At 39.3% G+C, this 23,278-nt stretch overlaps 1 protein-coding gene across 2 annotated transcripts in view; it reads right to left on the bottom strand.

Annotated features, from left to right (window-relative positions):
• The window catches only part of LOC106954227 (TGF-beta receptor type-2-like), a 31,264-nt gene extending 9,561 nt beyond the window's left edge, over window positions 1–21,703 (bottom strand). For both annotated transcript variants that reach the window (XM_015043557.1, XM_015043558.1), the window contains exons 1-3: window positions 21,448–21,703; window positions 9,559–9,709; window positions 7,873–8,063 (exon numbers count right to left, since the gene is read on the bottom strand). In XM_015043557.1, coding sequence (XP_014899043.1) covers window positions 7,873–8,063; window positions 9,559–9,709; window positions 21,448–21,583 — 478 coding nt within the window. In that variant the 5' untranslated portion in view covers window positions 21,584–21,703. The remainder of the gene's footprint in view (window positions 1–7,872; window positions 8,064–9,558; window positions 9,710–21,447) is intronic.
• Window positions 21,704–23,278: the final 1,575 nt, after the last annotated feature.

Genomic DNA, 23,278 nt, shown 5'->3' with positions numbered 1-23,278 from the left:
TCAGTCAACACAGATGAATGTTTGATGACGGGGGATCCCAAACTTTTCCATGCCCTGGCAAGAGCATTGACCTCTGACCTGGGAGCCCCTTTGCAAACCCACAGACAAAAAATATGTAAAGAAACATCAACTTTTAGAACGTTTTTATTCACTACTCAATAATTATTACAATCATTTAGGACAAATCATGGTTTATACCGACAGATAAACCAGCTGGTGTGAAGCCATGAGTTCGATGGCAGAAGATTTTATCATCAGATTATGATTTTAATACCAGATTACAATTTTTTACAATTCCGAAGGAAAGAGAGATACATCACTGGAGACCCCACCTGCCTAATGGGCTGTTTATTCTGCTTTCTTCTGGAAAGCAGTGTATGAACACACAAACACACAGACCACACAAAGAGACTGCTGATTCAACCAGAATGGTGAAAAACCAACATTAAGCACAAGGTGTACTTGTCAGGTCTTCACTTGTTTTGCTCTTTGTTGTAGCGTGAGAACCAACTGGTGTTCCTGGTTTGAACTATTGCACCTTCATGCCTGTCAAAACAGTCTTAAGGTAACTAAATTACACTTTAAACTGTTGGAGAAGGCAGCATTACTTTCACTTTTCCTTTAGATAAGAACAAAGAGCTTGTCAAATGCAGTGGTCTTTCTCTCTCTCTGTTTTAGTAACGTTCCAAAATGTAACGCTTTAGCACTGGCTAAAGTTTCTTTCCTTCTCATTTTGGAAAACCTTTGAATTCCAATAGTAAAAGTAATTATAATGTAATAGTATGTGAGTTGCAAAAAAAAAAAAAAAAAGGCTTCCAAACACATAGACACTTCCACTCAAATTCTCTGTTTCTGTAGTTTGTATGTTTTTAAGGCTTTTATGACTCCTTGACGGTTTTGGTGGGGGTTAGGTTCATTCTCTCGCTGTGCCTGTAAGTGTGTAATCTGTTCTGTGAGAGTAGAATGTGTTTGAGGTGTAAACACAGCCAGAAACGTACTGGAATGTCAAACTGGTAGTAAGGCTTGCATGGCCTTTTCCAGTCAGGATGCCAGAGTGTTCTCATGCTTTCCTCTAATTGGTTTGAGATGTAATTTGGCCAAAGATATGTGTCTGGGAAACTTTGAGCTAGTCCTCTCTCTCTCTCAATACGGAAACTCAAAGCAGTAACTACTCACAGTTTAAAAGAGTTTTATAAAGTTACAGACCAAAGAGGAACCATTTTTGTCGAAAAATAGCAGCACCAGACCTGATTACAGGTAATAGGTGGTTGGTTAGTATATACTTCAAAAAGTCTCTAAAGCTTTTGATTATCTTAAGTTGATTAGTCAGATCATTTTGAAAAAATTGCCACCACTGAAGTTTAATCAAAGTCAGGATGGATGCAATTGTAAATGTGGCAAGTTGGTTTTACGACGATAGCAACACACACAAAGTACTAACATATAAAATTATTTAAAATACATATAGACATTAGGGGGATTTAAAAACCGATATTAATCTGTTCTTTGTTTTTTACTTTTGTAACAGTTTTTGATCTTCTGTGTGAACCTATATATCTTGATGCTGCTCTTACACCTGAGTTTCCCCACCGTGGAACAGTCAAAACCGTTCCACAGCTCTTCTTGTCTCATCTTGTCTTGTTCTGGTGAACTTCATGCAGACGGATCATCTCAAGTCAGAATAATGAAAAAGTTTTGAAATAGTCTTGCAGGCTCTTGTACTTTTTCTGAAAATTCAAGTCGAATTATTACTGTGGTTTCTTTGAGCATACATACCCCACACAAAACAAAAAAACATGTTTACTATTTTAAAGACCTGATGAAAGTATAGAAGTAATCTGGCCTTACCCGGCCTGCCAACATGCTACAGCCACACGGAGGTTAGCAGCACAGTCCAACAGGGAGCATGCTGTGTATTTACTTGCTATGGTAACAGGACTGTCTTCACAACCCGCTGTTTCATAAGCACTCCTCATATAAAAAAAACACACACTTTTATTCCAAGACCTTAAACAGACTGAGAGATTTTGACTGTCTGTGTTTTTATGTGTTTATTTAATTTGTTCTCTAATAATTAACCATTTGCCATTGTAGCACGTCAGTTTTCTTAGTGGTTTTAAAGAGCTTTATAAAAAAATGTGGTATGGTGTGACATAACGCTGCAGATCATCTCATTGTAGCATTTTGGCCCCAGAATGCTGTTTGGATGCGTCTAGACGATGACTTGTTGGATTTCAATTTTTCTATTAAAGCCATCTGCTGTGAAACTGAAAGAACTCAAGATTAGTTCCAGACTTAGGGAACTAATCTGGGAATAAAAAAAACAAGTCCATCTAGGAATATTTACGAAACCACTTCTTCTTCCTTTTTTTGGGCGGAACCAAACCAAGTAACTATTTATTCCCGGTTCTTATCTATTGTCGTTCCTCTGTGGTATTAAGATAGAAATGCCTCGTGGGGATGAAACATTCCCACTTGGTGTCACAAGGAAATCTGTCTTCTTTATGAGCCAAGTGACAAACACATCAGGTAACATTTACAAACCTCAAAAAGAAATATATGCTAAATCTGCTCAACTTCAAGATTCAACTTCTTTTTCTCATTATTTACCTCCAAGAATTTAAAACCTGTTTTTTTACAGTAGCACAGCAGTAAATATGGCCACATTAGTCCTTTGATCCTGGAAATGTTCTTCAGGTGACAGAAGGGCGACTTTGGAACTGGCTTTATGTGGCTCTGTGTGTTCAGGTCATCAGCACATGCAGATTTCAGCCCTGATTGCTAGTTTCTAGCTGGCTAAGGCAAACTTAGCCTTTTACCTTACTTATTTGTTCCATTTGTAAATCTTATATATTTGCATATTTACTTTGTGGAAAATTCTGGCCTAGCATCCTGCCAAACCCTGGGTCCATATACATCATGGAAGTCCATTGTTCACACCAATCTCTCTCATCCATGTCCTTATAGACTTTGCTTTGGGTTAATGCCCCACAAAGTTGGGATCATGAAATTAACCAACACGTTTTTGTGTTCTGATGCAGTAAGAGTTTCTTTCGGTGGAATTTAAGGGGCCCTAATACAAACTTTACACTTGACGGTGAATAAAATGAAGTCAGACACATTCTGGTGGCTGACAAACCCAGTCTGTACTATTAAACTGCCAGACAGACAGGCATGATTCATCACTATAAAACATGTTTCCAAAGCTTTAGGGGATAATGACTGCGTGTTTACACCACGACATCCAGAGCTCTGCGTTTGGTGATACAAGGCAATAAGGGATCTGTTTAGCAATGTAAACTCATTCTATGAATCTCTGTACACACTTATCTTTAGCTGATCTCAAGGCTATTGCTGCAGGAAGTTAGTGACCTGCACACCATATGTGGCTCAGCATCTCCTGGCTCCACTCTTTGACCTTTTACATCTTCATGGCTTAGAGTCACTGCCTTCATATGCAATTCCACTCATTTCTCTTCTCTCTGCAGGGCTCCACCTGGGACTTCTACCATTGAGCTTGATTTATCTGGTTGGCCAATCAGCGAAAAGAAGGCGAAGTTGTGAACGACAATGTCTTCTGTGTTATTTAATATGGTAATCTACCTAATGTTTGGCAAAGGCAGCAAAGAAAGAGGCCATACTTCCAAATATTGAGCAGTTAAAGTTGGAGCAAGATGAAAATGCAGGACATTTTATCGCTAGCAAAGATGGTGTGGCCCTGTTCTGCACAGGATTGTTTGCAGATTAGCTATTTACAGATAGCTTTATCAAGCTGGCGCGTTACATGCATCATGGTTAAACGTTAACAATTGGTAAAATCAGATCCAACATTTTCATTTTTCAACAAAATCTGCACCTCCAGCAAACAATCGTTCCTCAATGACCGAGGGTCCAGACCCTCTGGACGAAGCAAGGTGTAGAACAAGGACTCATGACCCTGAGGAAGCATTAAACCGTTTTCCAATTGGAAAGTCACGATTAGAAAAGCTAATCTTATTTCTCCCTCTGCTGAAGACCACTCTAACACATACTAACACTCACTATGAGATGCCAACAGGACCACACCATCCACAGAAAGCAAAGATGAGACCCTCAAGTTGTCAAACCAGAAAACATCCTCTATACAACTATACCTTGAGAACCAGTCGATGAAAACCACACAGAGAATCAGAGACAAGGGGTAACCTTGGAGACCACCCCACACATGGAACAAGCTTTACTTGACACTGAGAACACAGACACAACTCTTATTTTAGACACTGTATTAAGTACTCATCCAGATATGCCATACTACTGGAGCATTTCACTCCCCAAAAATACCTTGAGAAACATGTTCAGAAGACTTTGGAAACACATGTAGATCAGAGAAGCTCCAATGACCACCTCAGAGATTGCACACAGGTAAAGATCTGGTCCCGTGTTCCAAAGCCAGGACAAAAGCCACATTGCTCCCTCTGAGTCCAAAATTCAGCAGGAACTTCTGGCATCACCACCCACACTTGAAGGAAGGCTTCCCATGTTTTAGTCTAAGTAGAAAATGCTATGTGGCGCTGAAGACCAACACCGCACATAACCCTGAACACACCATCCCCACTGTGAAACTTGGTTCTGGTCCAGTTTTTGTTTTATCTTAGCCTATAAGTGAAAATATCAATATAATTCATGGAGGTTTGTCTTTGTAACGTGAAAAAGTGTTTAAAAAAAGGATGAAGTGGTAGGAAGCGCTTTGTAAGGCTCTATATTACTGCTTACCATCCTCTTCATGAGACAGTTTTATTTTAAAAATTGTCTTTAGTCATACTGTGATACAGACACAGACTGCTACAGCAGATCTTTCACCATCTTCAATAACTCTGAAGAGTTTTGAATGAATATGAATTAGGTTTAAGTTTTATACTTTTAAAAGTAATTGAATTAATACATTTATTTTAATAGATTTTGTTGTAGTTATTTAAAATTGTATTTTTTGTATGAGCAACAAAGGCAATAAAAGTTTAAATAAAACACATTTTGTAACCACTATTGCACATTCACTTCATTAAGTTGTCTGCACCAAACCTAGAATCAATTATCAACAGAACATCTACATTTTTGTAGCATGGTTCATGAGTCAAACTATGAAGAGAAACACACTCATTCATCACCGCCCAGAGGTACACCACGATCTAATTGTAAGCTGTTACCCTTCAAAACAGGAGGATGGTGATTTGGATAGGAAGAATAAGACTTTATTCTGTTTTAATAACAGAATAAAGGGTGAGACACGTCCTGCTCAGCAGACGTTCTGCACCTCTCTGTCATTCTCCAGATGAGGTCTCCTGTGTTTATGGGGTCCGCTCATCATGTGCTGGAGATGCTTCTGAACCGAGTTCGACACAGACAGGAAACCGTATGTCTGTGCTCTCCAGTGTGCCCAGCGCACGCACACGCGCACACACATATTTTATTTAGCCACTGAGACACGTCTTTTTTCCTCTCCACTCTGCACGAGGCACACAGCTGCATGTTCACAACCTCACTGGGGAATCTGCGAGTGATGTTTAAGCGTGATGCGAGCGTTGTGTTTCCAGTTCCTGTTGGTGTTAACAAAGCTCTCACACTGCAGCAGCCACCAGAGCAGAAGCTGTGAAAAAGGCCCACATCTTCTTTACCATCGTTCCCCTTAAACTTTCCAAACACAGAGAGGCGGTATGATGAGTAATGATGAGACAATGCGCTGATAAAGTGAAGACGCACGACCTGAGTTAAGCACCTTCACATTGAATGTGATGAAAGTCTTTAGTTTTTTACTATTAAACAAATACAACAAAGGAATGTTTTACTTTTTGCAAACCCAAAATGATCCAAGCAGACAAAGTTCCTGGAAGCTCTTATGGTTTTCAAGCAGCATGCACCAAAGCACCGGGACAAGAGGATAAAGTAGATTTCTTCATTGTTGCTAGAAATTGCAAGCATTTGGCTTTGACACAGAGCAGCGTAATTGATTTATCTTTCAGTTTTGAGTTTTGGCAACAGAAAAAAAAATACAGTAACAGAATTATCTATGTTATGTTGGCATTTCCCATTTTACAAGCATGTGTCCAGACAGTAGCTCCATTGAAAGGTTGGACCTGCATGCTTTGTGGAGGGTTTTTAGAAGTTAGTGCCAGTGAAGGTGGCAGAATGAGGAGAGGAGACACAGCAAATTATCCCTCAGGCACGTCTGTCCTGACAAAGCAACAGATTTTACTCAGCATCAGTACTGGAGACGGGATGGGGAGTGGAGGAAGGGGTGTAATAGAGTGGAGGGGGAAGAGATGAGTCTGGGCAGGCCTAAAGTCATAAAATGAAGGAATAAGAAATGTTTATGAGCCGGCCGGTTTACATTATAGGAAAAAATGGATCGGCCCAAAAGAGCGCCGGATTACCAAGCAAAATGGCATTTATGCCCAGTTAGCAGTCTGACCCAGTATCTTCTAGGTCTCTCAACATCCATTAGTTTTATCACTTAATTTACAAATTAGAATCAATTGAATTTGTAACTTATTTAGGTTTCTAAATCTGCCAAAACACTATTCCCTTCTTCAAACTCAGTGATTTCATGTTGTTGTTTTTCTATTATAAGCAGTCCTAGTTTGGAATTGGTAGAAATGATGATGAATATGATCTGAAAGATCAACATTCAGGCTTTTAGTTCCATGTTTTCACATCTATCACAGCGCTAGCATGGATAGAAGACTACATTTGTGAGTAGACTGATTAAAATGATTAATACTTCATGTCCAGTTGGTAAAGTGTCTCTGTTGATCTAAGCCCATCACAAAGGAGCCATGCAAGCCCACCTGATGAAACGATGTCCACTGCATTTCACAGATCAGCTTGTACATTTGGAGTCAGGAGCAGAGCCTTCCTTTCTCCAAACGTTTGATCTCAACCAAAAAGGTTTTTTGTTGCTTAATCAATTCATAAAGCTATGTTCCAGAGTTTTGTGGCCACTCTCTGGACTTTTTTTTTTTTTTGGTAAATTCCTTTTTGGGTTTCGTATTTTCCTACTAATGAGTGGTTTGAGTCTTCTGGGTTGTTTCTCAATATGCTTTCTTGAATTGAGCAAATAAAAGCACAAACAAAAAAACATTTTTACGAGAGCACACCACAGAGGAAGTGTACTAGCAAGAACTGAGTCAAAAAAAGGGAGAATACTAATAATTAACTACGAAGCCAGTAGATACCCTTGTTTGTTGTCCAGCCTCCCATCTTGAATCAAACCATATTTTTTACGTTCTCATGACGCTGATGGAAACTTATGAACATCAGCAGGTCAGCAGATCTGGATGGAGAGTATGACTGCACCCTGCTGGGAGCTAACAGCTAGCTCCACGTTGTCATTTCTTCCTGTCAGATTTCTCTATAAATCCTCACATTCTTCTGCATTACTGCCAATATAGAATTCTTCTTCAGTGTCCTGGCTGGCAGTGGTCTTTATGTGAGCCTGCAGCAGTCATCAGCAACATTTGGTTCATGTTGTATTCCCACCTGAAATGGGACACTGCTTTATAACTGAAAATGTTGAGTTACTGCATAAGTGAACTTAACAAATTCATTCTAATTTTGTTTGTTGTTCTGACTGATAGAGGTAATCTAGATACCATTTCATCATCTAAAACATTTTTCATTTCAATGTACAACATGTTCAGCTGGGGTGAAGAGTAAAATCCTTGCTCATCAGCTGAATGTATCTGGAAAGGTCGTGATGTTGATTTGTACAGACTTAACTTTGAATAGCTTTTATGTTGACATGAGTCAAAACATGATTAAATTTAGAACTCCAAAGCAGAAATCATTGGATTCATCAACCCACGTACTGCATGACTTCATTAGAACCAGAACACTTACTGGAAACGAACACCAGTTTGTCATTACACTCTTCTTCTGAGCAGGAGCAGATGTGCACCATCCCCCTGGTGGAGTTCTTCTCCTTCATCACACACCTGGAGCTGTTGTAGTCGTCCAGCATGATGCCGTACAGCGACACGGACGGGTTGTGGCAAAGGGTCTCCACGGTGAAGCCGGTCCCATTCTCTACCCTGAAAGTCAGACAAACCGATTACATAGGAATCTTTTTTTACAGTTTGAAGGGAAAGTTTATATATATATATATATATATATATATATATATATTGTTTTAAAGTCTAGATGAGTTGAGAGGCTTTGATCAGTTTATATCTTCCCTTGCTTAAAATCTGGTCTCAACGTCGTTTTTGGAAAAAAAAAAAAAAAAAAAGGATTCAGACTGGAAGAGTTTCCACGAGAGGCCAAGAGCAAAGTTGACTGACTGTCTTTGTAAAAACTCTGCATTCTTACACAAAGGTGGTGGCTGAAGAGAAGACAAGTTTATTGAGTTTAAGTACAATAATCTTTTGTTTTGTGTGCCTTTCTTAAAAAAAAAAAAAAAAAGAAATCCAAAAAGGGTTACCGTATCTTCATAAATTATGGTCCAACTTTATCTTCAGGATAACTAACGATAAAAAATTATTTTATCATTAAAATAATGGGGTTACAATATTTTAACCCCTTATTGTCCCTTATTGACAGTACAATAAAATATTAATTTTGCTGAGTTTTTGCTAAGAAAATGCTTAATTAAATAAAGATTGATCATTTGAATACAGCAGTAAGCTACTCTCACACCATCCTCCTTAATAGATGATTATCCATTGGTATTACTACTAACCTGAGCCTGATTTGGACACACTCAGTTCATCCCACTCAAGTCCTTTAACTCCAGTTTTCCACTGTCATCTTATCCCTGATTCCGTCAAGTTTCCGTGGTGTACCTCAGAGCTCTGTCCTGGAGCCTCTTCTTTTCATCACATATATCTTCCCACCTTGTTAATAATGTCTCCATCTTTAATCTCCTCTTCTACTGCTTCAAAGGTGACACCTTGCTCTGCTTCTGTAGTAAACCTAACTCCTCCCACCAGTCCTAATCCCGATACACCTCAAACTTCCTTAATTTAAACAATGATAGAACTGAAATTTTGCTTATTGGCACAAAATCTACATTATCAAAAGCAGACAAATCCTCTGTCACAACTGACAACTCCTAAAGCCTGATTTATGTTTAACGCAGCCATTCCACATGGTCTTATGTAATTTTAGCAAAAGCGCCTTACTGTGCAGTGTCCGTGCAGACTGAATTTTCTCCGCCACCCAGCCTGATTAGCCTGATTCCGTCGAGTTTCCATGAGGAAAGTACATGTGTGAAGCATAAACCAAGCTTTAGTGCCTCATCCACCCTGTGTAAGGGCCTGGGTGCTCACTATTTCAGTCCCATATCAAGACAGAATTATTTCAAAGAACATAGACAATCACTCAATGCACAATGGATCTATATATTGTCACCTCTCTAAAATAAAGGTAATTTTTTTTACCAATTTTTTTTTTCCTAAGTCATCTTTTGACATAAAAATGATTTTGAACATTAATTAAGGAAGGTGGTGATATGAGCCTCTTGTTTTGAACTGAATTAGGGCAACACGTGTATTTTTTTAATAATAGTTTCTGAGTCTTTGTACCTACCATATAGCGACACAGACATCTTGATGCGAATAACAGACGGACGTAATGTCGCAGTCGGACATGCAGCTCCCTGTGCCATTGCAGGAGGAACTCTGTCTGTCACAGAACTTACACAGCTGACTGATGGGGTACATGGACAAGCCTGGTATACCTGCACACCAAACACACGCACGCACACACACACACGCACACACACATTCAACAGGTTAGTTTCCTGTTTATGACCAGTTCTCCGGATGTCTGTGATTAGAACAAACACTGCAGAATCTCCAAATCATCCTTTCAGACATACACTTGTGGGTTGAATTAAAGAAAATAAAGAGCTTATCGTAGAAGGATCTGTGAAAGTATGGATAAAGTCAAATTATTGGATCTAGCAAATATTGGTAATAATTTGAAGAAGCTACAGCAGAAAGCTGTGACAGTATTTATACTCCCTAAAGCACTTTGTATTGCCTTGTTGCTGAAAATGTGCTATACAAATAAAATTGCCTTGACCTTTACCTTTAAATTTTCCACCTTCAGACCAACATTAGTATCATAAAGCTCATCATGCTCCAGTCTTAAGGATTTTGCAGCTTCCAATGTTTTATAGTTTTTTTTTCTGGGGCTCTCGCATGCAGCTCAATCTAAATGTACGTTTTTTTAAAATGTTCCCAGAAATGCATTGCATCGTCTGTGGAACACATCTAGAGTGTGATTATTGTATTGCTCAGAATTCTGATCTTCCAAAAAGAAAACGTTATGTCCATTACAGCTGCCACTGCTCCTCAGCTCTTCCAGAAAGGTTCTTCTGTTGCTCTCTAGAGGAAGAACTAAAACCTACGCTGTTCTGCCATATGGTTTAGGCATATTTATGTGTGATTTTATTTTTGGACATACACACATTTAATTCATTTCTCTCCCTTTAAAAATTACATCTATATCCGGTGTTTCCTTGGTAACACTAACGTATATTTTAAGATAAGTTCTGTCTGTTTTGGGTGTATTTTCATTCAAGAAAAATTGATAATGATATATGATTTTTTTTTTTTATACGTTAGCCAGCAGTAAAAAAAAGGATTATTTTTAAATTTCTGGATTTAATTTTATTTTAAGATGTTCTAGAACTTAAAACATAGAACTGACAGGACATCTGGTTGGATATTTTTCCATGGATAAAGCAGCATAAGCAGGCACAGCTAAAGCATGTAAAACAACATAACCACTTGAAAATGATCAGTGCTAATATTTGAACATTTTATTAAAGATTTGTTTTTTGTTTTTTTTAATTTTGACAAACGAGGGTCGGAGCTGTACCTGAATGCAGCTGTTGTTAAACTCCCCTGTCATCAAGATGTGACGCAGTCTGGACTGATTCCACGCTCCAGCTAGCTGGAGGACTTTAGGTTATTTTTTTCTCCAGTACATGTGATGCTTACATTCAGCTTGGCGTTGCTTCAGCTGAGTAATTTATGTGCAGAGTCAGCTATGCGCCTTATTGCTGTTAAAAGATGAATATTCTGACAGAAGGTTCTGGTTCGCCCACCTCTGAACCTTAGGGACGCATTAATGCAGAAACAGGTCACAACCGCATGAATGATGGTAAGCCAGTTCTGAGTTATAATACAGCCTCAGTGTGAATCATCACAGTTGTTGCAAATTAACTTTCAAAACACCATTTGACCTTTAACTAACCTTCAGTAGGAGGTGGGAAGTGACAACTCCTTTCATGTATCAAAAGAAGTGACTGCAGGGCATGTTATGGAATGGAGGTGTGAACAGAATTAACCCACCAAATGACTCACATAGTTTTCACAGACCTCCAGGCACATGGCTGATTCTACAGACGGCTCAGACCTACAGAGTCACCGACTCCACATGACTGTCTGGAGGCATTCACACAGTTACAGCAGGAATCAGCTCATCACTGGAGCCGATCGTCCTAAAAGCTCCGCCTCATTGTTTAGCTTCATCTGGGAGATACAGCACAGCGGACAGAGCAAGCGTGTCATCTGGGCTGGCCAAGAAGTGAGAGAATTAAAAGTGTGTGTGGAAATAGATTGGGACAGAATTAATCTAATGTAAGCTAGCTGGGAAAAACCAGGTTGCAAAAACTTGTCAATCACTTAAACATAAAGTACTGCTCACAGTAACTGAAAATATACTATAAAAATAATTTATTTTAATAGATGTATTTACATATTTGTGTATGTATAAATGTGGAAATGCACGTATGTGTATTAGATATGAGCTTATGGTATATAAGACAAAGTAAGCTCCACTTTAAATGAAGGACATTCTTATTTTGTATGGACAATCTAAAGTACTTTACAATCTTAATCATGCCAATGGAAATGATTGAGCTGATTTTCATTGATCATGCGTTGAACTGATTAAATTGCTGACAGTGAGAGGCTTATTTTTCTACAAACTTCCTGCAATATGACATCTTTCCTCTACAGCACATGTCAAACTCAAGGCCCAGGGACCAAATCTGGCCTGTTGTAGTTTTTCATGTGGCCATGTCCACAGACTAGAGTCTAGACCAGGGGTCCCCAAACTACGGCCCGCGGGCCGGATCCGGCCCGCCACGTCATTTGGTCCGGCCCCCTGAACAATGCCGGATCCGGCCCGCCTGCTCATACCAGTGTTTTTTTTCATATATTGTATTTTCCGGTTTATATGTGGATTTTTCTTCAACCACCAGGGGGCTTTTGAGCAAATGTGAAACTTACTTTCCCTCAATGGAATATATACTCGTCAGTCACCGTTTCACTCACGGTTTTTTCCATTTGCATTCTGGGTAAAAATCTATCCAAAAGTGTCGTCGTCTCTCCCCCACACCCCCCGTCGACAAGAATTTCTTTGTTTTTTTTTACTGCAAAAACTAAGACCGGCCCCCGACCACAGAAAGGAACAGCTATGTGGCCCTCGCAGGAAAAAGTTTGGGGACCCCTGGTCTAGACCGTAGACACATGAGAAGGAACTTAAAAAAAAAACATTTGTGTGCTTAATTAAAAATGATTTTATCAATCAAAGCAAAGCAGTTTTTATCTGCATATTCCCAAATGACATCAATGTTATTCAGTTTTAAGAAGTGCTCATCAAATGCAGAGACATATATTCATTACTATGTTAGCAGTTTGTTCGTGGATTCTATCAATACACCCTGTCACATCTTTGACAACACCTGTGATCTTTAAAAATGAAAATGAGTCTGACTGTCCTGCTTCATGGGTAAAGGGGTAGAGATAGGTATAGGGGTAGAGATACGAATAAAACAAAAATCACAGAACCCTAATCAGACAAATCAGACCTATGAAGTAGCGTATTGACAGTTACAATCCACTTCATCATGACGAGCTGTTTTCCTCTTACAAGCGACAACAGAAGCAGAGTGAAACCAAGATGCAGACAAAACAACTGCAGCCAGCACCACGGTAAGTTCCGTTGACCCAGCAGAACTTCTGCAGAGTGGAACTGTGAAAGCAGACTGGGCCGGGGGAGGGTTTGGGGTTCCCACAATCCAGGAATCATGTGGTCAAAACAACAGCGTCCGCCTGTGTCCAGGCCAAATGGCTTCCTCCCACCAGGCCGGCGGCGGGCGTTCCTGTGTCACCCGATCTGGAACGGTTGGGTTATTCATTTCACTGGAAACACACTTACTATGCTTTAAACACACATTCCGTCACGCTAAGTTGAATTTGGGCAAAGCAGAGAGTGAAACTGCAGAGCACTACCGCCCACACACACACGCACACACACAACCTGAGAGGTGAATAAAAGCCACTGTGCTGAGCACCAGAGCAGATCAGTCAATTAATCTGTACTTATTTACTCTCCCCTGTTAAAATTTGATGAAATTTTTGTAAACATTTTTTTTTTAAATCAAATATTTTTCAGTATATTTTTTTATAAAGAACTCTTGGCTGAGTTATTCTACAAATAAATGCTGCTGGTTTTAAAGGAGAAATGTTTCTGTTTGTACACAACTGTAACAGACACTGTGATTACATACATAGAAGCATTTTTGTTTAAGCCACGGTGAACAGGTGTGTGAGTGAGCTGGCCTACAAACCTGCACCACATTCAGCAGAAAACTATTCTGAGACACTTCAGCTCTGGACCTAATATCTATGCATATACATACATGTATAAAATGCAAGAATTAGGAACGCTGTCTGCACAAACACTAAATAAACAGAATAAAATAAAACCGTTTCCATGGTATCCACAGGTGGCTCATTGTGTTTCAGTTGAGGAATGTTTTTTTTTTATAACAGCTCCACTCTTTCCAACTTTGGGGCCACTTTTTGGAATCACACAATGAAATCAGGTGACCTCACTCTGTCCCAGGAAAGTGGAGGAGAAAACCTTGGATTGTCGTTAAGCAGATTTTTCATGGTTTCTAAAAGGGATACATTTAAGATCTGTTTGTGAAAGAAAAATCCAGCCAGGACTTAGACTGAAGAAGAACCTTCAGAAATACAAACTCATTAAAGTGCCTATGAAAGGTATTCAACCCCCTCAGTGAATACTTTTGAAAATGATAAAACAAATTTTCCAAACTAGTTTGAGGTGATAAAACTTTCAGCACTATTCTGCTGGAAGAATAGTATTTTGGAAAAATCCTTAAGGAGCAATTAAGTTGTTTGATTGTCACAGCAGCAGATGTAGATATGCAACTTTTTCAATAAATCAATGGAATTTTAATTAGGATGTTTTCTGAGTAACCGGATAGGCTTTCTGGGTTTAATCAATCCAATAACCAATAAAGATATTAGGGCTGCATTCACAGCAGCCATGTTTAGTCCGCCTCAGTCAAACTCCAGTCCGTTTGGCTCGAAGTTGCAGTTGGTTTGGGGATGTGTGAATGTGGAATCAAACTCTGATCCGCCTACAAACCTCAGTCTGGGTTCATCTGACGTGAACTCTGGTGACATTTGAATGCATTTGTGAACACACAGACAAAAGCAGGAATATGCTATTCTATACTATAGCGAATGGAATTATGGGTAAATAAAAACAAAACAAATGCGCAAGTCTAGGATGGAGAAATGTCTCATTGTCTTTTGCCAAAGAAAAAAAGAGAAATCCTGCAAACACTAAAACCTTACGCCACTCCATTTTAGTTTAGAATTCTTGAAGAAGGATGTTAAGCTCAGTGTCTTCTTCAGAGGTTTTTGTATCGTTACTTTCAGTAGCGCCACCACAGGCGAGGGGGTTCGAAGGGTTTGGTTGGTTTGACTCAGTAAAGTGTGAAAGAAAAGCAGCAACTGCAGCTGGAACAAATGTTGCAGTTTTAGTACCAATCGAAGTGAGTCTACCGTTAAGTTAAATATCTGTGACTCAGACTGTGAGCTTCCGTTCAGCTTAGGTGAGCCGACAGGAGGACCAGTGTGTGTGTGAGTGTGTGTGTTTGTGTATGTGGTCTTCTGCTGCTGGGGTCAGCCTGCTTCAGGGTCTGATGTGTTCTGCTTACAGACATGGTATTCTGCATGTTTGGTGAGATTTGAGGAGCTACTATTGCCATTTAATTCCCATCATATAAAGCTAGCCTGTCATTATCCTCTGATATCAACACAGGTGGTACTCACTCAGTATTCTTTAACTTTTTTGGACCATTTTGACACAAACAAACATCTAGAGTTGCTTACATCTACTTTTCTGAGCTGTTCTGATGCTTACTTTGAATTTCAGCAAGTTATCTTCACTGGGTCTACAAACGGATATGCATTGAACTGATGACTTTTGATTAGCTGATTTGTAATTGACATTAACAATTAATTAGCAATCAGAGCTGCACAGTGGCACAGTTGGTAGAGCTGTTGCCTTGCAGCAAGAAGGTTCTGGGTTCAATTCCTGGCCTGGGGTCTTTCTGCATGGTCTTTCTCCCTGTGCATGTGTGGGTTCTCTCTGGGTACTCCGGCTTCCTCCCAAAAACATGACTGTCATATTATTGCGCACACAATTTGGAGTGTGTGCGCACATACACTCCAAATTCTCTCTGGGTGTGAGTGTGTGTGCGCATGGTTGTTTGTCCTGTCTGTCTCTGTGTTGCCCTGCAACAGACTGGCGACCTGTCCAGTCCAGAACTGCCTCTTGCCCAGAACGTTAGCTGGAGAGGTACCAGCAGCCCTCCTGACCCCACTAGGGACAAGGGTGTATAGAAAATGGATGGATGGATAATTAGCTCCTTGCATATTTTGTAGGACTCAAAGGTGTCTTGGAAGCATATGAGCCCTATAACAGACATGGCTGTATTGGTAACCAAATACAAATACAGAATGGAAGCACTTCCAGCTTATTCCAGCTTATTCGCCAGAATCTACAGTACACAAGGCATCTTGTTCCAGCAGGAGATAACTCCCTCTCTGCTGGTTCTTGCTGTTCTAGCTGGCTGAGGATATGAGCTCATTGTGTCAGTGAGGACTTTCCTGACAGCAGGAAGGACTGCTGCTATCAAATCATAAGAGAATGGAAAATACCAAGTCTCCAAACAGTGCACACACTAGGTCTCCTCTATGCTGAGGGTGAACTTGATGAATGGTGGAAGAATATTAATCTTCTTATTAATTGAAGTTTATATAATGGCATCAAGATAAAGTGAGTTACTTTAATTAAAAATGGTTTAAGCCGCATCCACCAAGTTTGAGCATTTCTGTTTTTAGTCTTCTAATGTAGTTTTAATGCATGAAAAAACAGATTATTTACTGATCACACTTTCCAATATGAAGCTGCTTGCAGAGCAAGCTGTACGTCAAGTGGCCATATAACTGTGTAAATTGGAATCACAAAAATAAATTTGGGTAACACTTTATTTGAAGGGATCTGCATAAGACTGACACGACACTGTCAGGATCACGAAGGAGTCTTCATAAATGTTAACGACTGCTGTCATGAAGTGTCATTCAGTAAATAATGACATTTTTAGAGCACAGTTGCATTAAAAGTGCCAACTTTGCATTAAAAGTGTCACCATGTATCAAATGACACCCAGATCTCACACAGAAGAGCTCTGTGTGAGATCTGAATCTCACAACACATTACTAGATTCGTCATTACAGCCAGGATCAAGAGTGAGTAAAGCTCTCACCTCCTGTGTTGGAGAAAGTCTGGAAATCTAGAAGCAAATAATTCACTAATATTCTGGGAGTTTCACAAACTTGATTTGTTTTGGAGGAATGTGAATGTTATAAGTGAAAAAAAAAATTGGAGAACCAAAAGATTTTAAGACAATGTATCTTGGAAACATAAAAGAAACATGTTTTGAAGGAAGATGCGTAACTTGATAAAGATTCTGTTAATTGCCTGCAAAAAAAGCCACAACAAGGAACTGTTACTGATATCTGCTCCATCCATACAACGATGGCTGACTATTGTTCTGGAAAATTATGTGATGGAACAAATGATTTTCATTCTCAGACTAAAGAAACATCTTTGTAATTGAGTGGGGAAAATGGACAGTGTGCAATACACAAGAAGAGACTTTAGGAAATTCAGGACCATTATTCTTATTTGACCAGATTCAAGAAATATTACAGGCACTACAAATTTTGCTGGCTCATAAATTAACCCAGATATTATTCCAATAAATGTTAATAATAATAATTTCTAAAGACCTCTTAACACTTGAAGAAGTTTTAAATATCCAAAATAAATAACAACAATAGATAAGTAAATTATGAAGTCTCTAAACAAATTTGTTGCATCCTTGTCTGGGTATTATGTATGTTATCAGTGCCTCTCCAAGTGTTGACCTGCTCATGCCCTGAGTTAAGACAAAATAAAAGCAAGATGCAACCCCGCCGTCTACCTTCTGGTTCATTCTCACCTTTAAAGACTCCATTCCTGACAAAAACAGGCAAAACTGACAGTATCGACTTTAGTAAACAAAAAGTGCAAACTAATAACACCAACAATCCATTTAGGCAACTTAACTAGATGGCTTGCTACTCCTAAAGGGACTTGAAGGCTAAACTCTGTGGGATAAGACCTTGAGTCTAGCTAGTAACTAACTCCAGAGTTCACTCCTTCTTACGCAGAGAAAGCAGGAAGGTGACGTCAGTCGAGACCCGTGCAGCGGAACAAAGTAGGAACGATCCAGAGTTAGTTTCAGTTTTTACAGCTAGAAACTAGTGATCATGTCTGAAATCTGGGAGTAGAGATGAACCTTCAAAGTCACATAAAGACAGTTACAAAGTCAGCCTTCTGATGAACATTTCCACGATTACAGAACTAATGTTTAAGCAAGATTTAGAGAAACTCATTTATGCATTTATCTTTAGTCGCATTGATTACTGCAAAAAGGTTTGCCTAAAAAAATTAATCTTCCAGCTGCAGTTCATACAGAACACTGCTGCTGGTGTTCTGACTAAGATCAGGAAAATAGAGCAGATCAACCCAGTTCTAAAGTTCTTCCACTGGCAGAATAGACTTTAAAATACTGTTGTTAATTTATAAATTACTGAATGGTTTAACACAATACATTAAAAATCTGCTGGTGTTGTATCAACCTTCCAAACCTCTCAGGTCTTCTGGTTCTGCTCTGCATCCCCAGAACCAGAACCAAACATGGAGAAGCAGCATTCTAGCACCAGAAATTTGGAACAAACTTCCTGAAAACTGCAAAACAGCCGAAACACTGATCTCCTTTAAATCAAGACTCTAAGCCAACCTGTTTGAAGTTGCCTTTGTTTAGTACTAACTGGAACATTGATCAATACATCTGGTGTGTATTTGCTTGATGATTTGATGATGACATTTTACAAAATGTAATGTTTGCTGTTCATTTCATAATTGATAATTGTGTGATGTTTTAAAGCACTCTGAAGTGCCTCGTTGAAATGAGCTGTGCAGATAAACTTGACTTTGGTAGACAGAGAGCCATGAGGAAAACAAACAAGCATGCGGGTGGAAATGATGGAGCTCATTTTAATTCAACAAGCAATTAATGGATTAATTGCTTATTGTGAGAGGCTTAGATGCAAGTCAGCCAGACACGATGGAGGAGCAGTCTGAAGGCAAAATCATGGAACCGTCCTGCTGATGGTCATCAACATCAGCCAAAACCAAACAGAGGGAGGAAAGATAAGGACAACAAAAACAGACTGAAGCTGTTTAGGACAGGCGGGGAATGGGTTGGGGAGCTTCCTGCAGTTCATCGTGCTCTGGGGAGGTCAGGGCAGCGTGGAATGAAAACGTGTGACTGATCCACCACAGACGGAAGATCTGTTCAGACGTTTGCTCGTCCTATTGTGCATACGGTGTGACTATTTGTGACGCAACAAGACCACACAGTCCCTTTGGTATGTGGGATTTCCAGGTTGAAAATAGGCCCCACTGTGGGAGGGGGACAGTAGGAACAAACAGTGGGAGCGGAGGGGAAGGACAGCAGTAGCCGAGATTACAGAGTAACTTATAATGACTTAGACCTTTACAGTAACTGTCTCAGTGTTACAGCCAAGTCCTTAAATTGATAACAAACATAATTATTATGGCAGTGGGAGGAATCTTTTCATGTTGCTTCCCTTTACACACAGTCCAGCTCTGCATGATGTAATCTGAATCTGACTGCAGCTGTTCTGTTTCTGGCCTCAGATGTTTGTTAGAGAACAAACGGCATCATGGAAACCAAGGAACCATGGAGACACGAGAAGGAGGAAGTTCTGGAGAAGTTAAAGCTGCAGCATGTAAGTCTTATAGAATTTTTTAAATTATTTACATATTGCTTCAAACTACCATAATGTCATGACAGTAAGTTATGAGACAGATAATCTCTGAAAAGATTGAGCTCCCAGCCTTCTCCCAGTGCTAACAAGAAACAACCAATCAGAGCCAGGAGGCGGGTCTCAGCGCTGTCAATCACCCCTCCGTGTGGCGCTGCTCACCCCCCTTTCTTTATCCCCCCTTGATCTCTGCCATACTGCAGCTAGCACAGCCTGTTGTGAATGCTAAGGCTAGTTAACATTATCTAAGCAGTTTTCCTGTAATGGTTAGTTGTTTCTCCTCCATTAGCACATTTAACAGTGAGTACTTGAGGTTGATTGACAGCGCTATGGCCCTTCTCCTGACTCTGATTGGCTGTTTTAGACTGGGAGTGTTGCATTTCTTCTCAGGGAGGAGGAGTTCAATATTTTCACAAACTGTTATGAGGTAGTGATAGTTTTAACAAATGTGTAAAAGAAGATATTTAAAAAAAATAAAAGTGACATGCTACACCTTTAAAACATGGTTTGGTTCTAAAACAACATGAAAGTCTGCTCAGTCAGAGCTAGCTGCTCATCCATTGATGTCTGTAGTAGTAATCTGATAAAATGTGATTACTGATAATATGTGAAAAGGGAGCATGAACTCTTCTCTGAGGCACTTTGGTATCCAGTGCTGTATAAATGTGAGATAAACCAGGAAAACATTCTCTGATATTTTTGCAACTACATCATTCGCTCTGGGAAAATTTGGGCTTTCCAATAAGATCCCAAGAGCATCTAACTTCCCAGAATTTATCTCTGTGTCTCTGACTTGAATCACTGCTCTGTACTTGTTTATTGGCTGTCCCACAGAAATGTCTTTCGGGCTCGAGTCTAACCTGTGGAAAAAAAAAATCTTGTCTGAAATCTGCATAATGTTCGACCAAATGCATAAAATCAATGTGTTGTTTTTAATCCAATGTAATGCATTAAAATATTTTGACAAGGGCTGTCAACATCAACACCTTAATGGATGCAATTCATCTGAAAATTTTAACACGTTAATGTTACATAATGCAGACGGGAGTGATGAACAACAGCAGTTGGTGAAAGTTTTTGTGTGACAGCGGACAGCAACAAAAGTTGAACATTTTTTCCTTTCTTGTGTTGCGTTGCTAACCCGTGTGTGATCATCTACAAGCTTGACCTTTCATTTGCATGAAGTAGGCCAATCGCTGGATGAGGACAAAAGACAGTCACCTCATCGCACAAATTCTATAGGAAATGAATGGAGGGACATTTCTAAATGAGTGTTTAATACTAAATGACTTCCTTTAAACCTTCCTGAATACACAAACCCTGGGCAACTGAGAACATTCAGACATGTTTGGTTTGAGACAAACATTTTTAGAAAACGTGCATACAGGCAGTTTTTGATATGGGCAGTTTCCCAGGGCAGCATCAGAAAGGGGAGGGACACGCAAAAGCAAGAAAATAAAATATATCTTATCTGTCCGTTGTCTCCTGAACACATTTGTTTCTACCTGTATACATGTAGGGGAGGAAGTTTCCCTTGAGTACTGGGAGACTATATGACCTGCTTTTTGCTATAAATAAATAAATAAATAAATAAATAAATAAATAACTTGCATTTTAATTGGCTGACATGCAGTAGAAGGTGCCCAGAGCTCCATTCCTGCAAGATTCACATCTGTGCACATATTTATATTTCAAGCTTGCAAAGTTAGGCATAGACATCAACATCATAATCTCAGCGACAGAGAGTGATTAATCTGTTTAATTAGGATGAAGTTTCACTACATCCTAGCCTAGCAGTAAAACAATGAAGTTCTCCATATCAGACTTCATGGTATGTTATCAAGAGTTATCTGATTACATGGGGAAAGATCTTTCTATTGCGCTCTAAAAACAAACGCATGTGTGCATCCAGCAGTCACCAGGATAACTCAGGAGTGCATCAGCGGCTCACCTCATGAATCACCTGTTGCCCCCCTCGGCTCTCCAACCATCCACACATAAGTATGCCAGAAGGAAGCACTCCCAGTTTAACTTTTCAATTTTTTAATAATTAAAAACAAAACAAAACAAACAAACAAACAAAAAAAACATGGCTGACATGAGTGAGCGTTATTTAGTGAGCCCGAGGCTGTCAAACAGACTGAGAGCTTGTGTGAAGTTTAAAGTGTTTTTTACTCACCAGCTGTCCCAGGTTTGAGCAGCGGCAAAAAGAAAACAGCCCATAATACTAATGATGATGGTAATGAAACTCCCCGTGACGATGAGCAGCACTGCGGTCCGTGCATGTTACTGAGACTGCTTCTGAAAACGTTCATTCACGTAGACAAGAGAGAAGCTCGGGGAACGATTTCTGTGCGTCCGACCTGCTCTGCTCTGCTCTCTGCTCTGCTCAGCAGCTGGAGAGTTACTGTCTAACTATTTACACACACACACACACACGCAGACGGATGCTGCTCTGACAGGAAACCAGAGGAAGGAGCTCTCTCCCTCTCTCTCTCTCTCTCCCTCTCTCTAGGACTGTCTAGGACTGTGTTTCTACCCAAATACTGGAAATCGGAACGGTAAACAACTCGCAGCACACAGAAACAGAAAGTTACCAAGCAGTTCTGAATTCCACAGAGTTCTACACATCAGACTAGAAAAGGAGAGAGGAATATCATTTTTCCATTTAAGATTTCACAGAAGCAAAAACAAACAAACAAACAAACAAATAAATAAATAAATAAATAAATAAATACATAAATAAATAAATAAAAATACACATAAGAAACAAACAAAAAATTTAACAGCTAATATAATTCAGGTGTGAAATAGAACAATCTGACCTCTGAAAATAAAATCTTAAACACAAAGCAGATATTGAGCTGCTGAAATAAAAAGAGTTCCAGAGATCATCAGCGTAGACAGAGATGCTGCTGCTTCCTGAACCTGAACGTAGATCAGTTTTGGTCTTTAGATTGTTCAGACGTGGTGACACGTCTGAACAACTTGTACGTATGTGCAGTCATGTAGCCTGCGTGGGAATCTGTTGTTTAGAAACAAATTTTCCTCAAATGTCCAAATCCACAATTTTGGATCCTGAGTCTTAAGTGGGTTTATTGGAATTTCCTATTGTTCTGAGTCATGGCCAATCTCATGAATACTTTAAAACAACATCAGTTTCATGCTTGCAAGGTAAAACTACCAGCTTACTCAATCAGGATCACAAGCTAAGTTTTAGAACCAGTTTTAAATAAATAAATAAATAAATAAAATAGATATAGTCACAAACAAAACTTTGGACACACTGTCTTCATTTTTTTTACAATGGAGGTGAAGCTTTCCAGGAACACATTTCAGACAAAATTATGAATTATCCCATCACAGGACCATAGATAGTCACACCCATCACTTCGGTCACCAATCGTATCCAGGAAAATCAGTACAAAATTCAAAACTAAAATCTTAGGTAGCATACCGATGGCCACGCTAATGGCCACAAAACTAATGGCAGAAGTTAAATTTTTACATCTTAGTTTGTCAAATACAAAATTTCGACTAACTTCACCTATAAAACTCTGGGGGCTTCCCAGATTATTACTTTAAGATGAAGATTTTACCAGGCTCATTGAGAGACAGTGGACTTTTTAAATAAAATAAATAATTAGCCTAATGTATCTTCTGGTGTCCTCTTTGTCATATAAGAAAATTCAGTTGAATTCAATTCAGTTTATTTATAACACCAATTCACAACAAACGTCATCTTGAGGCTCTTTACAAGAAATGTCATTTCAGTTGAATCACACATACATTTCAAGTGGTTCTAGTTGTCAAACAGCACAACTGGGTTTTGTCTTTCTAAGGAAATCCAGCAGATTGCATTGAGTTATTAGCTGCGATCCTGTTACAAATGTGCGCAAAACTTTGTCAATATTTCATTAATTTCGCAATTGCTGTGTTTCTATTGAAGAAATAATGCAATGAAAATCACACGTAAATAAGTTTGTTCATGGGTTAAGCATGTAGTGACA

The sequence above is a fragment of the Poecilia latipinna genome, unplaced genomic scaffold (assembly GCF_001443285.1).
Source record: "Poecilia latipinna isolate Pla-1442-1.1 unplaced genomic scaffold, P_latipinna-1.0 Scaffold639, whole genome shotgun sequence".
Classification (NCBI taxonomy): domain Eukaryota; kingdom Metazoa; phylum Chordata; class Actinopteri; order Cyprinodontiformes; family Poeciliidae; genus Poecilia; species Poecilia latipinna.
The sequence above is the reverse complement of the archived record's forward strand: the minus strand, read 5'-3'. Positions and strand labels throughout refer to the sequence as shown.